Source organism: Falco cherrug, chromosome 3 (assembly GCF_023634085.1).
Source record: "Falco cherrug isolate bFalChe1 chromosome 3, bFalChe1.pri, whole genome shotgun sequence".
NCBI lineage: Eukaryota > Metazoa > Chordata > Aves > Falconiformes > Falconidae > Falco > Falco cherrug.
In genome coordinates, this window is record NC_073699.1 from 109208975 (window position 1) to 109235702 (window position 26728).

General features: G+C 46.0%; 2 protein-coding genes across 7 annotated transcripts in view; one reads left to right on the top strand and one right to left on the bottom strand.

Moving 5' to 3' along the window:
- PUSL1 (pseudouridine synthase like 1) overlaps positions 1-23053 on the bottom strand; it is a 28681-nt gene extending 5628 nt beyond the window's left edge. The window contains exons 1-5 of the mRNA XM_005437789.4: positions 22734-23053; positions 21388-21445; positions 14035-14222; positions 6822-6971; positions 4403-4576 (exon numbers count right to left, since the gene is read on the bottom strand). Coding sequence (XP_005437846.1) covers positions 4403-4576; positions 6822-6971; positions 14035-14222; positions 21388-21445; positions 22734-22792 — 629 coding nt within the window. The 5' untranslated portion in view covers positions 22793-23053. The remainder of the gene's footprint in view (positions 1-4402; positions 4577-6821; positions 6972-14034; positions 14223-21387; positions 21446-22733) is intronic.
- Positions 23054-25239: 2186 nt separating this feature from the next.
- Positions 25240-26728, top strand: part of ACAP3 (ArfGAP with coiled-coil, ankyrin repeat and PH domains 3) — a 96757-nt gene continuing 95268 nt past the window's right edge. For 3 of the 6 annotated variants that reach the window (XM_055706259.1, XM_055706261.1, XM_055706263.1), the window contains exon 1: positions 25242-25401. In XM_055706259.1, coding sequence (XP_055562234.1) covers positions 25355-25401 — 47 coding nt within the window. In that variant the 5' untranslated portion in view covers positions 25242-25354. Of the gene's footprint in view, positions 25402-26728 lie in introns of all 6 variants that reach the window. The other 3 variants (XM_055706262.1, XM_055706264.1, XM_055706260.1) reach the window with 2 other exon arrangements.

Here is a 26728-nt window from a genome sequence, read left to right on the forward strand (position 1 = left end):
TACCGATTTGAGGAATGCAGTCTGATGCCTCCTGGAGAAAGGAGGCAACAACCCCCAGTAGCGAAGCAACTCTACCATTTCATTTGGAGCTGTCTTAAGAGAGTCATGTCGTCTTTACAGGTTTTGCAGAATGGATTCCAACACTCAGCAATGCCTACTGCAACATCCACATGCTACGGGAAAAGTCAGGAGAAGCAACTCAAGACACAGACATGCCTGAGAAATTGAGCTGCAGCATAAGAACACCAGTGACGGCAGACAAGAAAGCACTCCAGGCTAAGAGCTAGCAGAGCAGGAAATAGCAGATGAATATTTGGGGATGGCTGCATGGATGCTACTATGCAAGAAGACATCCTCTCTCCTCACCAAATCTGTCTGTTCATACAGATACAATTTTCCAGAAGGTTTTATGGTAGTAACCTATATTTCTCATAAGAACTCTACTGAAGCTAACTATTCCAACACTTCACCGACACTTGCATCCTCTGCTAAATCTTTCCAAGTTGCTTTCTAAATACTTCTGTGTTTTTGTTGATGTTCTAGTACCACTTCCAACACTAAAACCCAATGCAAAGCAGTTCTCAGGAATAGTCCTGCAGGGAAGAACTTGTATGCACGTTTCCTTCCTACAAATTATAAAAATCTGATATGCATATTAGATATATAAGAACACGTACACAAGTATCAACAGCACAAAAATTAGGTTATCACTTCAATACCTGCATCTTCAAACTTTCAGGCTACCAAGAAATCCTAGAAGCTGCTTTGATAAAAGTAACAATAAAATAACAATAAAAATAAACTGTTAGCAAGTTTGTTTCTAAGTGGTCCTTATACCCCATAGCATTCCTACAGCAAAAAGAAATGAAACTTACCTGACATAAGCCAGAAAACTAAGTATTTGCATGCAAACCCTCTGCTCTCCTCCCTTGCAACGAGCCCAGTAGCTGGGTATCAAAGGGCTATGGAGATTTGAATCAGCTGTGAGAAAAGCACAGCTGCAACATATTCACCTGGAGGGTTCAGATGGACAGGCTGGGTTTGCTGGAAACACCTGAGTATCAGGAAAGGGGCTGCCCATTCCCTGGGAGAGGAGGCAGCTCTTGCAAGCCACAGAAGAAAGGTGAAGCAGGGACACCACGATTCACAGGCCCACATGGGGCATCAGGGCAGGGCTAGCAGGAAAAGAAACTGAAATAGTCATTGCAGAGAGCAGCCACAAGCTGTTTTGTCGCAGGATTTACAGATAAATTACTGCTTTTAGCCCTCCTTGTTGTGTATGTGGGCATATGCAAAGGCAGCTCCTACCTCCGGATTCCTCTTTATGTCAGGAAATGACAGTGTTTCTACCACTTACATATGGTCTGCTCTACCCCAGCTCAACGTGCATGGCATGCAGGCATGTGCATTGCTACACACATGCACAAACGCCCAGTATATCGAGGTCATAATTCAGCTCAGCTCTTTAGCAAAGCACAAGAGACAATTTTTTCAAACAGAGACAAATCCACCTCTCATCAAATTGCATGCACCTTCTTTAGCCAGGATTCTCCTGTCTTGGTTGTCTTGACAAGATATATTAAGCCACAAAAGATGAGCTGAGATACTTGGGGAAAAATATCTCTTAGACTTCAAAAGAGAACAAGATGTTTTTCTTTAAGGGGAATTTGTGTTTTTCTTGTCAATCTCACAGATAATTTTGCTTACCAGCAAAAAAATCCAGCTGTCTTTCTCCATTTGGCAGCAGAAGCCAGCACCTTGCAATGAATAATACATGTTCTGCTCGAAAACAGGTGACGGAGCAATCGCTCCCTAGGAATAAGTGATGGGGCTAAGTCTCTGAACACATCCTTAGCATTCAAAAGCATTCTGTATGGATGGGACACTAACTCCATTTCCACTGTTGCTGAGCAACCGAGTTTGATGGAAAGAATCATTTTAACAGTTAGTCTTTTAAACAGACAAGTGGTCAATTGAGAAGAACAGTTTAAGTTCAGAAAGGAAGGAAAGAAGGAAAGAAAAGCTGCATTATTTGACTAAGAGACCACAGTTTATCATTCTGTGGATTCCTCCCTCTGCAACAGGAAAAAAATTCCTTAGATTAGGCTAAAAAACCCAAGCTTTTTTCTATTATTTCTAAGCTTTACTGCTGTCCCAGCCCTTTCATTGCAGGAACAGTTCACTTCTGCTACTGCAGTGAAGAAATACACACATATACACAAATTCAGGCATATTTGGTGTCTTATTTGCAGAACGGACAAACACACACTGAACTCCATGAGTGCAATTGTTCACATTCAGAGAGTTTTACAGATTAAAAGTAACTACAACACTGTAATTAAAAACCCCTTAACAAAGGGGGAAAAAACCCCAACACCACCTAGCCCGTCGCAAAGACCCAAACCCCACAACTTTTCTTCTAGATCAGAAAATTCACGGTTGTGGTTGTTACTAACAAAGTAGTCTAAGAGAGTTAAATGCCATTTTAACGCACTGAAACTAGGCTTCTCAAAGCCATCCCCTTCAGCCTAAGCATTCATTAAATCAATTAATATCAACACTTTATAAAAATGACTCACTATAAAACACAAGTTTGGCTGCATGTGTCACCAAAAGCAAAAATATTCCATCAGCAACTTCCTTGATGCTTTTGATCCAGTTTAGGTTTGCTCTCTCTCTCTCGTATGAGCTGTTTTTGGCCTCATGTGGGATGGGTTTATGCAGCAAGTTATGCGAAGAATGGCAATTTCCCTTTTACCGTTAAAATCGAAGACGTAAGAAAAGAGCCGATCCGTATTACATCTCGGAAATCAGACAACCGACAACAGCAGTTCTGGATTTGGAAAGTAACCTGGTATATATGCACTCACAGGTGATCTTAACAAGACTTTTAATGGTTATTTTCAGGTTAACTCTGGACCCTGCCACTTACAATGCTACTCATCATAAAGGACAAGATAATCTTGTGGATGAAGCATCTCACTGTTACTTGCGTCCCCAAGCACAACCACACTTGCCAGAGGGAGGACAAGCTCTCCTTTCAGCAATGGCAACCCAATAATAAACAGCAAGAATGCAGCCACACGAAAGCACCCATTTTCCGCTCCAGCCTTCCTTTTCCCATGGGGATGATGTTTCTCAGCTGCATAGAAGGTAGGAAGTGTTTGTATCTGGCACCAACTGCCCACATCCCTGTGCTTATACAGCAGAGAGCAGCAGTGGAAGTGCCATAGTCAACTGGGTGGCTCTTTATAATGCAGCTGTTTACTGACAAGCACCAACGCTGAGCAGGAACAGCAGGAATCAGAGAAGATGGGAGGAACTGAAAGACCAGGGTTACTCAGAGCATACAGATCTCTCTGTTTTTGCAGCTCGCTTTCAGTTTTTATCTTACACTACTGCTAGCAACATACACTGTTCTATGACATGGACAAAGAAACAGTAGGCTATTTGCAAACTGCAGCGAGGCTCTGCCAAAGCTTGGAGCATGGCACTTGTTGTTACAGACAACTCGGTAGGTATTCAAATCTAATGGAAGGTTGTTGGGGAAAACTACAAAGAAAAGGGGTTTCTCCTAATCAGAAAACAGGAAAATATGGTTTGGAGACAGGCAACAGCAAGGTTTGCTTTCAAGCTGAAACGCATCAGCCACTTATCCGTGAAAGAAGCAAGTATGAAAGCAAAATCCATGTTCAGATCATAAATACCCATTATCTTTCTGGGAAAAAAACTTCAGTTTCTGCTAGAGAGAGAAGACATCCCGCCACTTAATTTCAATACTTGCAAGACCTGGTCCTGAAAGAACCTGACACTCAACAATCTTTTGTTTATGTAATGACTGAGAAATATTGGACTTCCCTTCATCAGCATTCCCTGGGAAGATAGTAGGAGTTACTGGTGTGAACTGAATGATCTGCATAGCTACAGCAGTGACCTAGGTGTTGGGTGGGTTTTTTTCCTTCTGTTTGTAGCCTTTAGGCAAAGCCAGGACACCACTGGGGCGGGGGCAGAGAGGGGGAAATACCACCTCCCATGGCGGAGCCGGTTGTTAGCAACAAAAATGAGCATAAACGCTGGAAGCACCTCGTAGGAATTACTCCGTACCAGATTCCATACGCCAGTTTATAACAGTCTGTGTTTTAATGTACAAATAACTGGACCAGTTTCCCTGCCCTCATTCCTGCTCATCTTTGTCCCTCAGGACATCGGGGAGGAGAGGGCAAGAAACGTCCTTTCCAAGCTGTCACGAGGCAGAACCCTGCTGACACCATCACAGGACTGTGAAAGCAATGCACAGCAAACAGGAGGCCAGTTCCCAAAGCAGTGCTGGAAAGCAGCTTTTCTGACAAAGCAAGCACCAGTTGACCAGAGCAGCTCTGCAGCGAAGTATCGAGGCTCTCACCTGTGTTCATAGTGGTGGGACAGGAAACCAGAAGAGGGCTGGATGTCTACTTGGAGGATGGTTCTGACTGGAGACTGAAAAGGTGTTTCAGAGTTAAGTGAGCGAAAGGTGCTGAAGTCGTGGGTTCCCAGCAGGAACTGTGCTGCATCCTGCATGGCAGGCACATTCAGGTAGCTGAAATCAAACATGCAGAGCAAAAGGAAAGGAGCATCAGGTGGGACCAAGTACGTTAAGTGGGTCAAAAGTCCAGTTAATTGGTGAGAGGCTTAAATTTGGCATGCAGATTTAACACTGCAGCACTGTGGAAACACATTTTGCAAAATGGAGTTTGTCTTGTAACAGCCCAAACCACAAACCAAGATGCCAAGTGACCTGAGGTCTGAAGGTATTGAAAACCCCAGGCTAGATGAGGGGTTGGCAGGCACATGCTTTTACGCAAACCTTTATCCTGCTGTGCTTGTAACAGCTCAATTCAAATAACTCTATTCAAATTGTTGGCTAGAGTGTAGGGCAACCGAACCAAAATCCTTTGCAGTATCTGGATCTTATAAACTGAAAAAGATGTTGCCAGGTAAGAAAACATCAAACACTATGATGGCTTTCCAAACCTTAGATTTGCAACAGCCAAAAGCCGAAATTAGGAAGTAACAGAAATGGAATGAGTGAGCAAACTTTCAGAGGTGAAGCCAGCGTAAACCCAAAGTTGGATTTTACAGAAGAAAGGGCCAAGGGTAAAACTCCAAATGTCAAGTGTCATTCAGATTTTTTCATTGGAAGTATCTAGGTCTCAAGCAAAGGAATTTAGATTTACAAATACATTTGCTGCACAGATGCTTATTTTTATTGTATTTTTGTAAATTTCTCCTAAGAACACCCTGAGCAAGTATGCATGATGTATGGCTTAAGTTTTTCAGATCTTAGCAGAAGTCAAAATGCTCCTGAAGAAAAAAAAAAAAAATCAAGATGAGATTTTCCAACATCATTAAGCTTTTTCACTGTGTTCAAGAAAAATTACTAGTATCCTGGTCACACTGAGAAGCGCTGATGTCACCTAGTTGGCAACTCAGATGCCTACAGAAGTTTAAAGTTTATTATGTGTTTCATACACCAGATGTGTTCAGTAGTGCAAGTAGTAGAAGCTATCAGCTTCTCCACTACTAGCAGTCCAAATATCCCAACTTTTAGTGAGACAGCTCCCATTCAGAGTTTCTTAAATACTCACCCTATCCTTTATGTAGTATTGCTATTTGAGAAAGTTAACTGCAGTGTCTGGATTAAATTAAATGCTGTTTCACAAAGCTTGAGATGAAGGCACGTTGTGCACATAACATCTAATTTTGCAATTTCATACTTATTTTTCCCTTCCACAGCCCACAGAAAAGAAAGTCAGCAATTTAACGTTAGGACAATGTCATCTTCATTCCTCTGCTAGGACAGTTGAGATTACATTTTTTTCCACTACCCACAATTGTTATTCCAATAGTGATGATGAAATGGCCACAACCAGCTACAAACCTGTTTTTCTATAATGTTGTGGAAAACCAGTTTTCTCCAATGTATGTTTATCTCAGTACAACATAAACTGAAAGGACAATGACAAATTATCTTCTGGGGTTTGTTTGTTTTTTCCTCACTCACTGTTTATCATGTCCTAAGTTGTTGGTTTTTTTAAATGGCACTGAATTTGTTTTTCTTCCCTTGCATATACAAGCACTGATTTGTTATTACTCAGTGGCTACTCCAAGAACGCAAGTGAACACTGAGCTAGATACACGGGTTTGTTATTGTAGGGTTGCTCAGAGTCATGGCTCTCCCTATTCAAACATACAAGCACGCAGACAAGGAATAAGACAGCAGATTTACATACAGTTGCTACCAGAAACAGGACTGGGGGGGGGGCGGGGGAAATAATAAATAGATAAGTAAATAAATAAATACTTTTCAGCCTTCATTCTTGCCTGCCTGTATGGTCACACCTAAAACTCTGAGATCTGCCGTGCAATGCATTTCTGCCTCTCTGCATCATATCAGAGCGCTGTTCCCTTCAGCCAGCTGTCCAAATGGGTTTGCTGTATGAATTGGCAAGGTCATCTGAGGAAACGCTCATCACCGCCATGGGGAGAGACACAGAAAGTTGTTGATGGACTGTGCCTGGAGTCACTGAGTTATTTCAGCAGTGCTAAGCATGTCTGTCACAGGTACAACTGACAGTACAATGAAAAAAGTCTGTAAGTCTCAGGTCTCAGTGAACATAACTCAGTGCAGTTGCACTGCTTCCAACAGGGAAATCTTGTCAATACAAATGGGGAATCTGGTCTCACGCATGGAAATTACTCCCCCCTTGCTTTCCCCAAAAGCCAAGCCTTTTCCAAATGTTGATGAGGTAGCTCCCCAGGGAGGTTTAATGGGGCACACTTACCCTCCCGCAGGAGCCCAACAGAGATCCCTTTCGAACACTGGTATTTCAGAATGATGAGCGCAGCCCAACAACAGCCGATAAACGTAGGTTCTTGACAGTGCACAGAAGCGTGCATGAAAGGTATTGGCCACTTGGTAGGCATTCAGAATGCTGTTAGGAGAGAAAGAGATGGAGAGAAATGTCATGTGCTAATTCAAAAGCTGTCGCCTGGTCACCACATAGATGGTAACTAAAACATACAATGGATTCTTCGAGACACTGCACTTCCTGACAGCCAATGACTAACCAGTGACCGAGGATATGCACCTGTAGGCTGCCACAGGCATCTACAAGGTGGCAGAAGAGCCCTGGCATCACCCCTGTCATCAGATACACAGTGAAACTGACTTTGGGTCATCTGCTACCACGCTTTGGGGACACTCACACCATCACAAAAGGCCCACAGTTGAGAAGTGGCAACTGATAGCATGATTTCTTTGTTGTGCCGTGAAACCAAACAGCTCACCCAGCCCATCAAACTGTACTGCACATCTGGCTGAGAGCACATGTGTTCCTAGCGATGCTTAAGGTGAGAGGCTGCGACTTCCCAAAGCAAGCTGACTCCCTCTACCTCCAGCCGAGGAGCACACCTTACGAACACTGTGCCATTCCGCTTTTGCAGAACCACAGTCCCAAACAAGAGCGGGACGGACTCCCCCAGTAACAGAGACCTCCGTGCTTGAAGGCGGCTATGCAGCTCGTTGTAGCAGACGGAGATACTTGAAACTAGGTCACTTCCCTCCCACCTCCCCCCGCAACCTCCAAGACAAATCGGACTTTGCTGCAGCAATGAAAAAAAAGGTGCCTCCCACCCATCATCTCAACTGAGTCTATCTTGAAAACAGTGGAATGCTACATGCAGGAGACCTCCTGGGAACCTCGCGTTTCATGTGTGCAGAAAATGTCTTTTGGGGATGTTCGTGTCTACTTATCTTCCACTGACTCTGGGCAGTTAAATCAAGAAGCAGCTTTCTAGGCAGCTTAACTCCCCTGTTTTCTTCTATAAGCAACAGGGAGAAATTGCCTTGTTTCTCTAAGCCAGCACCACCATTACCATCAAACGCAGACAGCCTGGTAGCCAGAAGGAAAGGTATGAAGGCTGTCAGAGAAGAAAACACCCTTCTCTCTGGCAAGGGAGAAAACAGAGCTTCCCTATGTTTCTGCACCTCTCCCAAAGTGTTATCATTGATTTGAACATGTCAGCAGCAGTTTTTACTGGATTTGTTTCTCTTATCCCAGAGTACTGGCTACTCACCGTACTGCAGGGATCACACAGCAAGAATTTGCTATTACACAGGCATAATCTCTCTACAGGTGTTACTTTAGAGGATACCTCTCCTTAGAAGGTAGTTTTTCTCCTGCTGCACGCCCTTCTGTCTTTGGAGCTTGGCATAGTGAGGAAAAGGGACCCAGGGAAGCCAAAACATATGATACCATTTGGGATCAGGTAATAGACAAACCTATTTATTTACTTAAAAAGGTTGGTGCTTCAGGGATTTTTGCCAGCTCAAGTCCCTCTGGCTCCCATTCCTTGACTGCAAAGGCTCAGACCACAGAAGAAGAAATTAAAAGTTGAGCCACAGGCCTCCACAATGATTTGCAATAACAAGCCCAGGAGATTGCTCCACTATTATGAACTCTCAGTAGAAATGCAAACTACATCCTCCAGGCCTGCACTGGAGTTTGAACCTGGGACCTCCAGTGTTTTCTAAACACAGTAATATAATTATTACATTTATCTTCCTCTATCTACATGCCTCCACAAGCATTTAATCTATCTTGAACTGCTCTTGTTAACACTTATGTGATTTTTGTTAAGTAACCATCCTTTCAGTCCCCCTGATAAGAGTGATTCTTTCAGAAAAGCCTATTTATGCTCTTAAACAGAGGCATCCTTTCCTGCCTCTCCTAGCAGGTGTAATCGCTACCATAGGCTCTTTCTAGCTAGCTAGAAACGTCTTTCCAGCATTTATTCCAGCAGCTACCTTTCAGCACTCATTAAGATCCCATTTTTTGAAAGACTGCTGGAAAATAAGAGTCTCATGGCATTCTTTACCTTTTCAACACAGCCTGAATTTCACAGGTTGAAGGAAAAAAAGCCTGAAGACATCTAACCAGAAATGGCAATATATTAGATACAAAGACCGTCTCCAGAAGTACATCCTTCTCTTTCCACTGACAACAGAAACTAAATGCCAATTTGCAAGAGGTGGGAGGAATTCCAGCTCTGTCTTGTTGTCACTCAGACAGCTTTTATTGTGTGCTCACAAAACCGAAACCAGAAATAGGAGGTATGAGTCTACTGTATTACCATCGCTACTTAAGGGACAGCTAAGTCCTCCTAAAGTTACCCCATCTTTGAAACACACCCTGGCCTTTGCAGACAAGGTCCTTCCACATATGCTTTGCAAATCTAAGACAGAGCAGTTGATAGAAGAGACCCATCGTGCTACAAAGAAGATTATTATTGCTGATGATACAGTCAGTCAACCAGCTTGGAATTCTGTTTCGCTTCCAAGCTCTATCAACAACAATGTGCTCTCACAAAGATCCCTCTCCACCACCCCCTGCTTGCAACCACATGAAAGTGCTGAGTTTTCTCTTCAGCGTTAGGAGAGAATTCTTCTTGGCAAAGTAGTATTTACACAGGGAGGAGGTGCCTGCTGAATACACTTAGACTCATGCCCATCACCAAGCTCCTTAATGGAATGCAGCTAAACCATTTTTAAAAGGTTCAGGCCAAGGCAGAAGGAGTAGAGCTGACTGCATCCTGATCAACTCTAACTGATCAGGGCTGTACTGCATCCTGTCAGAAGATACCACCTCCTGACACGTACCTGCCAGATCTTAGCAAGAGACAAAAAAACACTTTTCCCATCTGTGAGATTCCCACTGCTCCCTCATTTTGGAGACACTCTCTAACTTAAAACTTTCTTCAGCAGCAAATTTCCTGTTTGCTCTTGGACTAATCAGTCAAGGTATCACAAAGCTAGCAGTAACTATGTATGTGTGACTACTATTATTGAAAGTGGCATGGTCACAACAGTAGTTTTAGCTCTTGAGGACAACTTATTCCACTAAAGCTAGGTATCACAACTCAAAGTTACAAGCCTAAACTTGGGGGGAAAAGACTGAGATTCAGTGGCTGGTGATGGACAGAACAGATCGATTATTGCTGTGGTACCCTCTGGCTGTAGAATCAGCTAGTTTTGATTCCCAAACAACTGCTTTAGTCTTTTAAGGAAGGAAATCAAAACTGTGACCTACTTCATGTTCCCTGTTACTGCTAGAATGCCCAGAAACAGTTTGACTTCCAGGGAGTATATATTCTGACCTAGTTTTCAGTCTGAGCAAAAATAACAACCAAAACCCTGCATAAGTCAAATTCTATTTCAGAATCCTTTTTTTTTTTAAAATTGACACAGCAGTCTGAAAAGAAATCTTCTCCAGCCTCACCCCACAGCAGCTGCATTAGACTCTTCACGCATACGTCAAAAAAGGTGAAAGCTGTCAAGGGACAGTAACTCGCAGATGTTAGGCACGCAACTTAGCTTGAGAGAGAGAGATTTGCTTTGTGTTCTAGCCTCTCACTGTAGAGGAATCTAGCTGCTACTTTAGAGGCCATTTTTAAGTGCAAAACTGTTAGTCCTGTATTATCATGCTAATGTTCAATCTCAGGTTTGGGATGCACGGTCTGACTTGTTATTGGATGGCTGTTTGTGGGCTGTGCAGTAGAAACAGTGAAATCAGTAGTATCTGGTTTTTTTTCAGGTACCCAATGCGAAACCTTTGCTTTCAGAGAAACACTCGATCAGCTCCGCAAACTGCTATAACACATTTTTGTAAATGAGGTGGGGGAGGCGGGAGAAATTTCCCTTATGGATTTCTGGGGATTGACAGTCATGCATTTCTAACAGCAGATGCACTCTAAATCAAGCCCAAGCAGCATAACAGTCATCTCACACTGCCCTTGGGCTGAGCTCACCCACTCCCAAGACATCGTAAGAGGGTCTCACGGAGGGACAGCAACAGCTAACATTGACAGTCAGAAGACTGTTAGGATCAAACGGGAAAAGCAGTGTGGCCTTATGCTTGTCCCCAAACTGTCTGAGGGCTGTCAAAGGAACTCTAAACCTCCAGGGAAAAAGGTCAGTTAAACCAACTTAATAAACAGTCACTAACAAGAACTATGTGCCTCTGGTAATAAGGCTCTCATAGTGCCTTCCTGCCCTCCTTCCCAAGCTCAGATTCCACGGATTTTACTTCCTCTTTCCCTTCACCCTCTGATGGCTCCCCTGGTGCTTGCTCAGAGGCGAAAGAATGCAGCTGGCTCCAAGACTGTTGCTGCAGCTTCTGCTCCAGTCACTGACCGAGTTGAGAGCCCACCAGTAAAAAGTCCCACTATACTTAAATAAATGCAAAGCATCACTGACATACAACTCCAGAAACGCTGCATGCAGACACTGCAAAACCCAGTCCTGAGGCCATGAGAGCTACAGGCACTAAACACTTCTTCGACATAGGCCTACAGACGGTACCTAGGTGGGATCCCAGTCACAATGTACCTTGTTACAGCAACAAATGTCAAATTACCAGTCTCACACACATACACGACTATCAGCATAGGTTGGAATTCGTTCCCTGGAATCAATATGCCCTCTAGACGTGACACAGCAGAACTGTGGCGGCAGAGGCCCTCCACCTAATAGCGCTCCTTGCATCATCACAGCACATGGTCTAGAGAATGGCCACTAGACCAGAAAGTGACCCCTTCAGTCCATCTGTGATTCACACCGAGTCAGTATAAGGTCTGGAGCAAGTCACGTCAGGGACTGCTGACCAACACCGAACTTATTTTACTCCAAGTAACTTGTTGCTCCAGCACTAGCTTAACAACTAGTTAACCTGTGTTTCACAGAATGTTAAAGCAGATGCAGAGTTTCTGCAACCTAGCTAGCCTCTGCCCAGCACTGCAGGTGCCACTGGCATGTCCAGGGCACGCTGGAATGTCTCACCCCCTAGTCACATCTGCAGATTAGCAACCTATCTCTGCTGCCAACCAGGGGCAGGCAGTCTGCTTTGTTGCCTCTAAAAAGCAGCAGACACCTTGGAGAGTCTGATCCTGAGGGCCTGGTTTCCAGAGGTACTCAATGCCCGCCAGTGTAGTCAAAGCTAGAGAAGACTCTGCCACCTGGGACTGCTTTCCTCGGGTTCCTTCCTTTGCTTAAGGTTAGAATGCTTGCAATACGCTCTCAAAAAGTCTAAACAGCTGATTGAATTGCAGATCAACACCTTGCGCAGAGCACACCACAGCTTCAGCCAACTTAGACTAACTCACTCTTCACTTTATACAGCATGTGGAACATGCACGGAAGACCTCCTGGGAAAAAAGTTAAACCATTGTTCATGTCTCCCTCCTTCAGACCCCAAACACTTTTTGAGCACCTGCACATTTAGAGCTGGATTCACCGCTCCCCAAGCCCTGGAGAACTTGAATCCTCCCTTGCAAAACCAAGAACAGATGCAAGTATGATGTCAGTCCTCAAATCACAGGCCTTGCTATGTCAGCATTTGGGTCAGGCCTTATTTCATACAGAAGAGATCAGAAAATAAAACTAACTGGGTGACAAGGGAAGAGGGACGTACTTCATAGTAATGTTGCTATTCTCACAACAATCCCTTGATTGGGGTGGATGTGCTTTTTTTGTCCTGGGCCCTTGCTCTGGCACGGGAAACTTGCCTCCACGATCTTCCTTCATGTTCACATCACCAGACATCAGAAAGACTGCAGTAACATGAAGCAGAGCAGCCTGGGCCTCTGAGTAATTACTAGCTGGCATCTTGCATCAAAGTTTTTCTGCTCATCTAAATACCTCCTATAAATTACCCATCTTCTTGCACAACACTCTGTAGTGCTTTGACACACTCGTCAGTAGGGTACTGCATGGAGATCCAAGTCCTGTTGTGCCAAATGCTGTACAAACAAAGACAGTCTGTACCTTGAAGAGTTTTTAGTTTATGCAAATAAGACAAAGTAACACAAGAAAGAATAGAGCGCAGCAAAGCAGCTGCTGGCAAATGATATGTTGATTTTATGACACAGCACAGATTTAGTTTTTAGTCCAAAAACCTCAACGCTACATTCAATTTACACTTTAACCATGAAAATGTGCCCATGTCTGGGGAAGAACACAAAAACTGATGGCTGACAGAGAAACTGCACAACAGCTTGAGAAGAAAAGCAAAGGAAATGAAATTCAATCCACCTTTTGAAAAATTCACAAGGCATAGTAATTATGTAATTGATTCAATATCCTAACAGAAACTGTTAGTTTAATGATCTTTTTTTTCTGCCTTTGAGGGTGGGCATTCAGACCCAGCTCATGCAGAATAAGCTTGCTCTGGAATTCTGCAAGAGTAATAGCTCTAACAAGAAGAAAGAAGAACACAGGAAGAAGAAATGGCTGTTCTGCTCTCTGCAGATTGTTGTACCAACTTCCTCACTACACATTCATATGCAGCTCTCCCTAGTCATTAACAGTTGGGTATAGCGTGAACAGTGAATAAAACATCAAGTCTTGCTATAAAAATACTAAACTGGGCCTTTTGATGTAACTTCTCTAAACCACGTCAAACAGTTGCCTTGGTCTAGCAGGGAAGAAAAAGAGTCTGATCACGTGGGAAGGGAAGAGTAGACTATGCTAACACTAACAACAATTTTGTTTGCTTATTCTTCATCTTTTTGCACAGATATAGGTGAGCGGCAATACTGCAGCCAAGTTTTTGCTAAATGCCAATTCAATGAACAAAGAAAATTAGGGAGTTTGGGGAATAAAGCAGCACTGGAAGTTAAAATAGTAGTGTTCTGGCTCACACGTGAAACTAGAGTCATCCCAGTGGATTCAATATTTACATGGTGATCTCTGTCTCTCAAAACTCCTCCTGTTTTAGGGGTACCAGCATAGATTATCTCATAATGACAATGGTGGAACAAGTTTGATCTTTAACATGCCAGGGGTCTGGTAGCAGCAGAAATACACATGTGCAAGGGAGTGGTTTGCCAGCACATGTAACGGGAAAATACATCGCCTGGGTGAAGATGGGAGATCATTGCTGCATCTCCTCCTTTCTCCAACAAGGGCAAAATAAAAATTTTGACTTGCCACTAACTCACCGGATTGGCTCAGGCCTCAGGTGGCAATTAAGACTGTAGATGAGCTGTTTCTCTTTAAAAGCTGGCTTCCCCGGTGCTTTCTGGATGTCGAGGTGAGCAGAGTTGCAGAGTGCATGGACACCAGTATCTGTTCGGCTGGAGATGTGGAACTTGATAGGAACAACGGGTTTTAGGTTCTCCGCTGCCTTCTGAAAGCCAACACAAGGTGGATTCATGAATAGTGGACTCATTTCAAGTTAACCAGGAAAAAAAAAATTGTCCTCCTTGCTAACCACATGTCTCCTGATTGCTCACACAGAAAAGTAATTGGAAGTTTTACTGTGGGCTGCAAAGAAAGGGATGGAGGGGAGCATGTTTGGGGGACTTCTCCTAGCACCTGCGGCTTCTCACCTTTTGTCCTGAAATCACCTTGAACAGAAGGAGACTCACATGGCATTTTGGATGTTATGTGTACAAAGTAAAAAAATATTCATCTCCCTATCCTTTGCTTTATATCATTGGGTGAGTGGGAAAGAGGACAGAATTACCCATTTAAACCCAGACACCACCCCTGCAATTTACTGCTAAGAACTCAGATTACTTTAGCAGTTCTTAAAGAGCTGCAGAACCCAGTCCTTAAAGGGATGGAAACAGCATGCAGTGACGTCTGAATGACATCAGCCAAGACACCTGAAGGAGCTCAGGCTGCATCCTTTGCTTCCAGTGCAGGCCAAGTATGGTGTAAAATACTGCAGCTTACTGCTGCAGGCCAAAGTTCTTTTCCATCCCCAATGGGAGCAAGGCTACAGAGAGCAACATGCTTCCATTCATTGTTGAGAGCAGAGGAGGAGCCAGGGGACCAGAAGAGGAGTAGCATAGCACTGACGTAATGCATTTATTAGTCCCACTGAGAAATATAAATATAGACAGATCTAAGAATCAAGACACAGCACTCATAAAACACACCAGTAGTTGAAGAGCTGACACTGAGCTATCCCAGCAGGTACAAATAACCACAGGACAAACACACGCTACTGGCAGTTACAAGATGGAATTTCCTTATATTTGCTGCTTCCACAGTTGCATTAATGCAGGACTTGGCTAATCCTCAAGAGTACTGTTTTCTCCAGGAGCTAGAGTTGCCTTAATATTCAGATGACGTCTCACTCACACTAAGACCTCTGCCATAGCAAGGCTAAAGCAGAAAATGACAAACATTTACACCATCACAGAGTTCAAGCTTATTGGAGCCCAAAGGCCCTAAATTACCCTTGCAGCTGAGACACACTTTAAAAATTAGTTGGCTAATGTTGTATTTCAACAAGTTGAAACTTACTATTAACACAAGGGGTAGGACAGTAATTCAGATCCTCTAGGTTCTGTGCACAGATTTTGGCATGGAGAATCCACCCGATGCTAGGATTGTTGTTTCCCCTTCCCAAGTGTTCCTCTCCACACGGCTGGATTTTATCCCCACCCTGTTTCTGCCGTTTCATTCTGCCCACTAACAAAGGGCTGGAAAAACAACTGGGTGAATTACTACAGGCTCCTGCTGGGAAAGTAAATAAAATCCTGCTAAATGAGTCATTAATATGGTGTCTTTTAATCAAGACGAACACACAAAAGAGGCAGAGCAAAAGAGATGCTAACACAGTTAATTAGAAGCTCTATATTAAAGGGTCTGTCTAGACTGGCCTAAGTTTAGCAAAGCCAGGGTGGGTTTTGGTAAGGGACAAATGCTGGTAGGTCACGAAGTCATTGGAATACCAAGGTTTCTAATGCAATGTTAAAACTATAGTAGCTCTTACTTACAATAAGGTTTTAAAGTAGGTTGCTGGAGCACTGCAAAATGCAACTTTTTTCTTTGTGAAGACAGGCCCTAGACAGAAAATCCAACGTAATCTGTTACAGGGAATGAGTGAAGCATATCTGAAAGACTGAAAAACATCACCAAAAATAAGCAGAAAACCAAATGACTAGAAGCTAGTTTCCTTCTCTCCCATCTCCGCTCCCGAGTAGTGAACCCAGCAGTGGTCTTGATTAGACTTTAATTTGGTACCAAGAGTCAGTAAAGTTTGAACTGCTGACTCACAAATACCTTCCAGACTTCTTCTATTTAAGCAGACGGGGTTCTGGGCTCCCAGAAACATACTCTTAAAATGCACAGGGAGGCAAGGAAAAAACGTAACCAAGCTGCTGGGGAAGACCTGGGAAACAGAACAAAAATGACCCTAGCCTTTTTCCCTTCCTAATCCTTCTGTTTGGAGTTCACATGTGGTTACAATTAACAATGAAAATCTTTATTTATCACCCTTAAGCACAGAGAAGCCGACAGAAATTAAATAGTTCAGCAGCCGACCTTGATTTCTGCCTCAGCAATCTGTCTTAAAGCAGAAGTTGCATTTTAAGAGCAAAGTTTCTGCAAAGATAACGTTTGGGTTTTGCAGGCTCCTCCCTTTCTCCACCCTCTTCTCCCCCTCCTTTCTCATCAGGCAAAAACCAGCCAGTGGGAACATAGTTGAATGGGGGTAGAGGGAGAAAGAGAACAGGAGCGAACATGGAAAACATCCTCCTTCCTTGTTAGGGGTTTGGAGAAGTTTGGATGCAGCACTCTTTTGGATCCCACACTGCATCCCATTTCAGTCACTGCATCTGAACAAAGCTGGATAATAAGACTGTTTGGATCTCTTCTCTTCTGCCAGTGGGAATTGAGCCTTATTGGAGAGCAGGCTGGAGAGGAAGAGAGGATTGCAGACTCCAAGGCAAATCTGGTTGTTCCCCCGTCAGGTCAGCCAATGAATCCACAAAGGTGCAGGACTGGATGCTAGGTTTAACAAATGGGATTTTTGCAGCCTTTAGCACAATTTTCTTCCAGGTGCACCTCTCCGGAGGGATGACCGAAGGATGTATGTGCTGGGCATCTAAGGAGGAATGGGACCACCATCAACAATAAATCAGTTTCTGAAAACTGAAAGCTGTGTTTATGGATTCTTCCTCCAGCCTAACAGGCATGCAGCGGATAATATACTATCAACTGCTGCCTCCAGTTTCAATTTTAAAATTTCATTTACAGCCCATCCTAATTAATCTCCTTAAAGAGAGAATTTCAGAACTGCTGAACTTCTTTGCAGGCAATTCAGAAATGACCCCTTCACCTGTGCAAATGTCTCATATCTGTACCATCCAGATGTCCTTTGAGCCTATAGGCAGCTGACTGTTTCCTCCTCTGGTTCCTGTATACTTTAATCTGTTAATATCACCCACGCTGAATTTCAAAAAAGATGCATTATTTACATTTAGTAATTGCTTGGATAGCAACCAGTTCTTCCTGCCCTTTCAGAAAAAACAAGCCCCCAAAACCAAGCAGGCCTTTTATCTGAAGCACTCAAAAGGCTTTACTGCTATTAATCCAGATCCCTACCCTGCTGGGTATCATCTACACGTTCCTATGAGGGAAACTGAGGCAGAAGTTAAGCACTTTACCCGTGGGCACCCAGCTAAAAAGCAACAGAGAAGATACAGGAATAAAGGAGGGAGCTGAGCTGTCCTCCCGTGTGCTCGGAGTTCACAGGTCTCTGTTCCCTTCCTTAAGCCCCAGAGCACGCCAATATCCTTCTCTTTAGCAGGTGTTACAAACACACTGAAGTCTTGGCTTGGCACCTGCTGGAGGACTTTCATGGAGCCAGATCTCATCCATTTTCATTTGGCTTTTACTTCCTGAGTCACAGTCTTTCCAGACAACCATATTCCTGGCGCAGCAACAAGCATCCCATGGTGTCCATTTATACCTCTAACACCCTGCATACCGGTGATGCAGGGGAAAGTACTATTTGCATTTAGTAGATCTGTTCTGCTAACAGGTTTCATTCACTAAGCACTTCCACATTTTGAATCACACTGAAGTTTCCACTGTTGCATGCCAGAATGATATGGATCCACATTCCAGATTGCTATTATTACTCGCAGCTCAGTTCTCTCCTCTGTACAAATGCTGGAAAGGCAAGATGAAGAACAGGCCCATTAATGTATACCACCTATGACGGAGAAGCACAAGTTCATCCACTTCTCTCCCTGAAGTCTAAATAAAAAGATCCTCAAGATACTCAGCCAGGTATCTCTACAGGCATTAGGAATGTTTTGGAAAAATAAGCGTCTATTTCTCTTTCACACCAGCTGGATTGCTTACTGGTTTCATCATGCATGATGGCATTAGTTGCACAGATACAAGGGACTGTGCTGTGTTGTCAGGGATGCTGCATGATTTATAAATTGCTGTGTTCTAATAACAACATGCAAGCTTCTGGTTGCAAGTCATCACAGCCTCACTGACTCAATGGGTGCTACGTCAACTGAAACTAATTAAAGATCTAACTCATTTTTAGCGGAACAGATACAAGTTGAAGTGAAATCCAGGAAGAAAAAACTGAGAAAGTAGCTTCTGCTAGAAGAAAGGGTTTCCAAACCAATCTTCTATGTGGCTGAAATCATAATCAGAACAGGGGTCGAAGATGACAGTACTCTTGGTCCATTTTCCTTTCTTTTTTCTTTTTTTTGGGGGGGTGGTGGTGCATGTGTGTGTACCAAAGCTGCCTTGCATAGTAGGGAGATTGTGTATGTTCTCTTTCTCTCCTCTCCTACTCCCCCTTTTCCTTTCGTGAGGAATAATATCTGGCCTTAGCACAAGGCTGCTGGCCAAAACAGAGCTTCGTGTGGGGAAGATTAGTTTTGGACAGCATTCACCAGCACAATGGGAAACAGCACACTCCGGAGATGGTTCAAACCAAACATGAAAGGGAACTTTCTGTAGATCCTAGCAGGCCCTGCGTACGGTGCCTGTTAGCACAAGCAACAGATACCCACTTTAGCAAAAGGTGCTACACAGGACACCTTCCTTTACAGTAATGACATTTGTGTAAGAATTGAGACTAGAGAGCGAAGTCCTGCATCTTGTAAGCTTCCACAAGGAACCTGAGGGAGCCAAGTCACAGGACTCAGCCTTTGCCACCTGGGGAACAAGGTCTGGCATTTTATGTTCAACCCATCACTAGCAAGCTGGGCTTCAAGTACTTCAAGACAAGTATGCTGCCTCCAAGAAAGTGTTGCCTGCAAAGCTCACCCCCCTCAAAGATACATTAAAAGCTCCTTCAAATATCTACATCTGTTCCCAAACTATAACAAGTCTCCAGTTCCTCCATACAGTCCCAGGGCTCTGTTACATAGCAGCACTGAGGACTGCAAAAGCTTCTGTGTCCTGTAGGATATGGCACTTTACAGTGACAAAGGGTTATAGACAGGCCTTCTGCTCAGCCCCAGTCCAGCAGTTTTACTTTATCACACAGAGAGCTGCAGTACACTCTCACAAACCAGTCCATTACACTTTTAATGATACAGTTGTTGAAATACAAGGTCTACACCTCACAGGTTATTTGCCTGCCTGTAACTGCAAACAAATGTCTGAACATATTTAGAATACAATAAGGATCTCATTAGAGTTTTAATTTTGCCCTTCCCTTCAGTTGCCTTCCTGGGTTTGGAAAGTTGTGAAGTTCAAGGCTACACAGAAATGGAGGAAGGAAGCTAAATTCCTACAGGCCCCAGAAGTTTTCTATTAAAGTTGCTTTAAGACTTCCCATGTGGTTCTAATACACACAGCCCTGCTCAGCAGTGCCCAGCATCAATACCACCACATGAAAGCAAAGCATATATCCCAGAACTGGCCTGCAAAGTGCTGATACTGTGAAAAGACAACACCAAATAAGTTTATCTTTTTCTTTTTCTTTTCTCCTTTAATCACCCATCCTACCCACTTGCCTGTTAAAACAAAGTTACTTGGATAATGCAAAACAACTGCTGGGCTCACCCAAAGTCCGGCGCCTGGGGCTGAGACACTGGATGGTTCAGAGGATTAGATAAATGAGATAGAAAGTCCTTCGGGGCTCTTCTTTCTTTCAAGATCTGCACAATATTTATACACTTTCTCCACAATGGTCTCAGGCAAGAAGCCATACAAATACACCCTGAGAACTCTTACTCAAGCCATAATTCATCACACTTTCCTTCTGCAAACTACTTAGCAAGAGCAGGCAAGAACTCACTCAGCAAACCAAGACACAGTGTGGAAATCCTAGCCATGGTCACAGCGTGGCTGGGTGGGACAGCAAGTCTGCTCCTGGACCAGCTCTTCAACAACTGTTCCTTCACAACACCAGAACTGTAGCTAAGGCAGGCAGAGCGCAGACGATCACAGGCAAGCATGGCTGGCGCACCACCTTCAAACTGCTACCGTTTGTCATGTCCGGTTAGACAGTCCGACCAAAAAGGAGAACTGAGTAACAGAAAGGTTGGCTATTAATATACAGGTGTGATCTGACCTAAAGCAGTCAGCTTCAACCTCTTCAACAATCTCTTATCTTATAAAGAGGCACAAGTTTCATTTTGACTACTTCCAAGACAAGAGAGAAAAATAAAGCAGCTTCCTTTTCATTCCTGCCCTGCACACACACACAGGATTCACCAGCACCGCTCAAACAAACACAGCTCAACAGCAGCTTGTAATTAAGTTACAACTGGGTTGCACAAACATCCAGGTGTGCTGAGCATTTACCCTACACAAGCAACCCACTCCCTACTTCCTGGTGTAACAGTGGGTCTTTTGCATTCCTATTGCACAGTCCAAGCCCAAACAGCATCTGGGTTCCAAAATCCATTCCTACATTCTGGGAAATCCCTGGGAGCAGTGCAGGAACAACAGCAATGACAGGATCATACCTTTTTTTATCCCCAGCATATTAGAAGAACTCCAGAAGAATGGAAACCAAGCATTTTTTTTCTTTGGAACAATGGATATCCTGCTATGCTTTGTTCTGAAAAATGTCTATCTTAGATATCCTCTCCCAGGAGGACACAGCATCTAATTTCTAAATCCATAAAGGACTTAGACACAAAGCAGAAGCAGAGCAGCTAAGCCTGTTCAGAACCAAAGTAGTTCTAAGAATAAAAGGAGGCAAGGCAACAAATGCTAATGAAGCTCACATACTAAAGTACGTTCAGGTGGGCCAGCGCCTGAGCCAGGGCTCTCAGAGTCATAGCTCTGGACTTGGATGCCTCAATTTCAAATCTTATTGAAGGATCCACATCTTTTTCAGTATCAGGATTTTAATGTCCCTGACTTCACCCTGACCTATTTCTCCCACCTGTATACTGACATAATTTCTAAAGCACTCCGAGTGTTTTCAGTATTACAGTGTTTAGCACTATGCAAGTGTCTTTTACTGAGTGTCAATCTAAAAATATTTATCCTTGATAATATCTGTAGCTCAACAATGTGACCCTCAAAGTTTCATTTTAATAACAATATGATTAGCAAGGACGTACCTCCAAGTAATTCTGGACTCCAACTGTTGACTGATCATTCGAAGTCCCCATAACCCCACTGCAAAGCAAAACAAATACAATAGTTATTGGTAGGAGTCAAGACACCAGAACATGACAGAGTCCACCAATACATCCAGAAGTTAATGCGGGACAATTAAGAAACTGTTTGCTATTGAGCGACCTCGATCTTTTTACAGAACTTGCAGGGACCAAACACTCTGATGAACAGACAGGAAAACAGATGTAGCGCTGATTTTGCAAGAAAGGCGGCTGGAAATAAAAATGTCTTCAAATGTTACTATCTGGACTAGCCCTTCAGACGGAGACTGACAAGAAGGTCAGGCAGACAAATTACAGTAGAAAAGAGTTTAAGGATAAAACTATTCCAGGGCCAGTTGGTTGCCAGTTGCAGGTCCCTTTCTTGCAGGCTCTGTGGATGTCATAAAAGTACTAAAACACCACAAAAACAGTTTGTGATGAGCTTCCTTCTCTACTACAGAAGTCACAGCCATTCACAAACCCTGCTGAAGTGCAGAGATACATCTAAGGCTAAACCCAACCTACCTGTAACTACTCAGAGTAACTTAGGTCAGTGCCCACAGTGACACAGACCGCACACTACAAAAGAATCGTGGGTTTTGGAATATGATGCTATTAATCTGTAAAATCCTCATGAAGATAGGCACCATTCCATGAGTTGGAGCTGCACAAGTTCTCCCACACACTTTTTTTTTTTTTTTTAATATGTAAATAAGCACAGCAACACATGTGGGATGTTTTAAGGCCAAGGGGAACCCTGCCTCTGCTACCCTGCAGGACTCCCAGCCCACATTTCACTTCACCTGCATCTCTCGAGCAGCGCAGGTATCTGAACCACTGAGAACTGCCCACACCACCAGGCACCCCACAAACCACCACAGGAAACACAGTAACTTGGCTCCCCCATCCAGCCTGAGACCACAACTATGCCGCCTCCTCCATCCTTTGTTATTTTCTCTTTGCCCATTTTATGCATTTCCTGCCCAGACCATCCCCCTTCCTAACACTTCTACACAGCAGTAGGATGCATCGTCCAGCTCCCCATCTGCTCTCACTTGCTCAGCAAAGGATTTATCCCTCACCAAAACCACTGCACTTGCCCATCCTTCCCCAGCCACCTCCTTGCACCTCCCCCCTCACGGCCCGTGGGTAACCCCCATGGCAGGGCCGGCTCCCCCCTCACGGCCCGTGGGTGACCCCCATGGCAGGGCCGGCTCCCCCCTCACGGCCCGTGGGTGACCCCCAGGGCCACAGCAGGCGCTGGTCACTTCCACCGCACATGGCTGAGCACATGCTGAGGCACCTACCTATATTTAGTGCCAAGGTACTGAAAGAACACTAGGTATCGAGTTGGGGGAGAGCCCATCTTTGCTGCCTACGGCCCCACGGCGAAGGCTCCGGCCCCAGCGGGCCCCCGTGCCGCCCAGCGGCCTCCCCTCCCCTCCCCCACGGGCCGCGCCGCCTTCCCCCGGGCGCCGGCCCGCCCCGCGCCGCCGCTTCCGCCGCTTCCGCCGCCGCCGCGCCGGGGGGGCCGCCAGCGCCGGGGCCTGCAGAGGCGGCGGCCGGGGCAGCAGCGCGGGCCCGCCGGGGCCTGGCTCCGCTCGCCGGCAGCGCCTCAAGGCCCGGGGCGGGCGGGCCCGGCAGCGGCCCGGGCCGCGGGGGAGGCGGGCGGGAGCTGGGCGGTGGCCCTGGGCTGCTGCCCGCGGCCTGGGCCCGGGCTGCCTGGAGCCGCCGGTCGGCCGGGGGGCGCAGGCCCGGGCTGTGCCGCCGCTCCCCAGCCCCGGGGGCACCTCGGAGTTTTCCCTTGTGCGTGGAGGAGGCTGACTGAAGGTGACCCGGGCAGCGATGGCGGGGGAAGGAACCCCCTCGAACCCGCGTGCTTGGTCTTCTTGTCGGCTCTCAAGTTTGACTGTAGGCAACCACCTTTCGGCAAGCAGCAGAGCAGGAATGTAACTCCCACAGGAAAAAATGGTTTATATGGGGCCATAAGTTTCCCGGGTGAGGCCCAGGACATGGCAGTGCCCGTGGCAAGGGGCTGCCTGCTGGTTCCTTGGGAGTTTGGGATTGTTGACTAAAGGCTCCAATGTTCCCAACCTGCAGCGACACCGCTCCCGACTGCCAAGAGCTGTGCCAGAATCCCCGCAAAAACCAGCATGGGCATTGCAGGCCAGCCCACGTTCATCCCGGTCAGCCTGCCTGTGGAAAGATGTGTGCAGGCTACCAATTGCTGAGGGTAAAGAACAGCTACAGGGACCAAAATAGGCTGAGATAAGGAGAATTAACAAAAGGCTGCAGATGTTCTTCGTGACTATGTTCTGTATTTTAAAATCTTTATTCATCTTTCTGTCATACTGAACTGCAATATCTGCATGTACAATGGCCTAAAACCAGTAAACAAATGCCCAACTCATTAGAGAAAGAGGGAGAGCAACAGAAAAATCCCTGGCTGCCTCATACAAATCTGAGATCTGTTTTGAATGGAAAAATCCCACCAGCTTTCAACTCGCACAATGGCATCCAGACTCTATTATAACGAAACTGATGAATCTCAGCTTTAAAGAGGATGGTAATTTCTAATCCCTGAGTTTGTGCATACACAGGCAGGCAGAAACACCCGCACACTTTCATCTGTGCTGGAAGAACCAAAAAAAAAAAAAAAAAAAAAAGATTTGTGTTGATTTGACCTTTATGAAACCATGTAAAACAGAGGCCACAAGAGGTCACCTTGCCCCTTCTCCTGGACGGAGGTGATCGATGGGGGCTACTTCCTTTGCTCCTCAGAAGACGCCAGCATCTGATAACTGTGACAAATAAGTCAGACTTTTGCTTGCACATAAATACTTGTGACTGTGGCTGACAAATCAAGCAGATCTGGGAACTCAAGACAGAAATGGGAGCCTGGTCTAGAGGTGACTCTTGGCTCTAGTTTGTGTACAGAAACAGCATTGAACATCTTATTTCATCTCATGTCATCACAGTCCTGCCCATGGCTGAGGTAAGGCCTCATCATCATGTTTTGTCCTGGATTCAGATGCCCTGGCCCTGGTGTTTGTCCGGCTCCTGGTTTTAGTTTAGGTCCATATTACACAGGATGCATTTTCTCAAGTCATGGACCCTGACACTTCACGCCCTTTTCTTAGTCTTAAATTCACCTAAAACTTGCAGTGAATGAGGGGTGTTACACCATTCTTCTGTGTGTGGTGCTGGATGGGTGGAGGATCAGAACTAAGCTCACTGTAATTAGCCTCATTTATCCATGCCACATTACATTGCTATGTCCTGTGGCAAATGTGATCTGTTCGGCCAGACCCACAAGCCCAGATGTCTTCCTTCCTTGGGTGATTACATTGGCTTCCCAGGAGTTACTGCAGATTTACTGCATGGCTGATGGCAGCAACAAATCCACCGCGTAGAGAAAATTAAAAACTAGATTAAGCAGTAACAGGATTGAAGCCAATCCTTTTGACACTGCTGGTGTAGAATCGTCCTGCGCATCCCGCACAGCCTTGACTTTTTTTGTGCGGTGCACGCAGCCGGCCGGGGCGACCCTCGGTGCAAACGACCGGCCGCACCTCCAGCTAATCACTCCAGCAGGCAATTAGCCTGCAACCGCCGCCGGCTCAGCGCAGAAACACGCTCCACCGAGCCGCCCCCGCCGCGTACCGGCGAGGGGGAACCGAGGCGGGGGGAGAAGGGACGGCAGCGCCTTGCGGGAGGCGGCGGGGCCCCCTCGGCTGGGCTCGGGGCAGCCCCGGGCGCGGCGGGCGGTGCTCCCCCCGGGGCAGCGGGCGGTGCTCCCCCCGGCGGGGCGGCGGGCGCGTGTGCGGCGGGCGCGGGGGGCGGGCGCTCGGCCGCGCGTCCCCGGCTGCCGGCGGCCGATGCGCTTCCTGCGCTGAGCGCTGAGCGCTGCGCGGGCCCAGCCGGCAGGATGACGGTGGAGTTCGAGGAGTGCATCAAGGACTCGCCCCGGTTCCGGTAAGCAGCGGCCGAGCCCGGTGGCGCAGCCCTCGGCGGGGGAGCAGCGGGGAGAGAGAGCGGGCTGCCCCCGCGCTCTGCTCAGCGCTCCCGCCGCTACCGGGGGGCCGCGGGGAGCGAACGGGCCCCGTGACGGGCTACCGACCCCCGCCACCCGCCAGGGCTGGGGCTACCGGCGCCGCGGCCGGGATGCCGCCGGCTTGCAGGCGGTGCCCGGCGGTGGCCAGCCCTCCGCGCCGCGCTGCCCTGCTCGTTCCCGGCGGAAAAAATCCCGATCCCAGCGCCCGGCAGACAGCGCCGGGTCCCTCTGGTAACGGGGCTGGCATCGCCCTCGGGGGGGCAGCTGGGCAGCGCTGATTTAAACCGCAAAGGAGCCAGTGCGGAGAAATAGAGCCGTTTCCATGCAGTCGCATTCCCGTCTCTCGGAGGGTGGATTTTTTTAGCAGTCTTGAAGGAATCCGGGCTATGACAACAAAGACGCCGTCTTGGCTGCGCTGCATTTAAAATCAGGCCGTTTCAGAAATGCCCAGGGCTGGAGAGGAGCCCCCACGGTCTGGGTGCAGATGCTCCATTGTGCCAGGAGCATCCATCCTGGCTAGCTGTCTGGATGGGCTGGGGTGTCCTGATGCTATAAAGGGGAAAGCGGAGCTTCCATAGCTAACCATCTCCTGCTGCTTCAGTGCTGTGCCTGGTAGGGACAGAGGGAAGGAAAGACAATAGCCTGCAGAATTCTGCAAGTTGGTTGTGCTGTGTGTAAGGAGGAAGGAGTTACAAGGGGTCTCTCCTTCCTTCCCTGCAGACGTCTCTTGTTGCTCCTTCTCCAAACCTTTGTGTTTATGAAATAGAACGGTTTGCATTTTCCTTGAGCTGCATTTAAAAATAATCTCTTGGAATGCAATATTGATGTGAAAGGCTACCGTGGTCTGTTGCTATTCTGAACAACTGTTAGATTTTTTGTGTGTGGTTGTGTACAGCAGCAAGTAACGCAAATACCTGGGTGCATGCATCTTCTTTATCCCTGCATATGGGGATATATAGGGCTGTGGAAAGGGTCTTCCTCCACACGTTTTAATTTTGGTTGCACGGTAAGATCCTGCTCTTTCTTGTGCCAAAGGTGGTTCTGAAAGTGTGATGGGCAGTGTCATGTGAGATGACAGGCTGGTCTTGTTTCTGTGCCTGGCTGGCGTTGGAATCATGGGAGTTTTTCGTCAGGAAAAAGTTAGATGCATGGACAGGTTTGCAGAAGGTGTGAAGCTCCTTCTTTAAACCTCTGTTCTCTTGGCATCAATTAGAATTTATCTGCCCCCTCCCTTTTCTTGTTTGACTG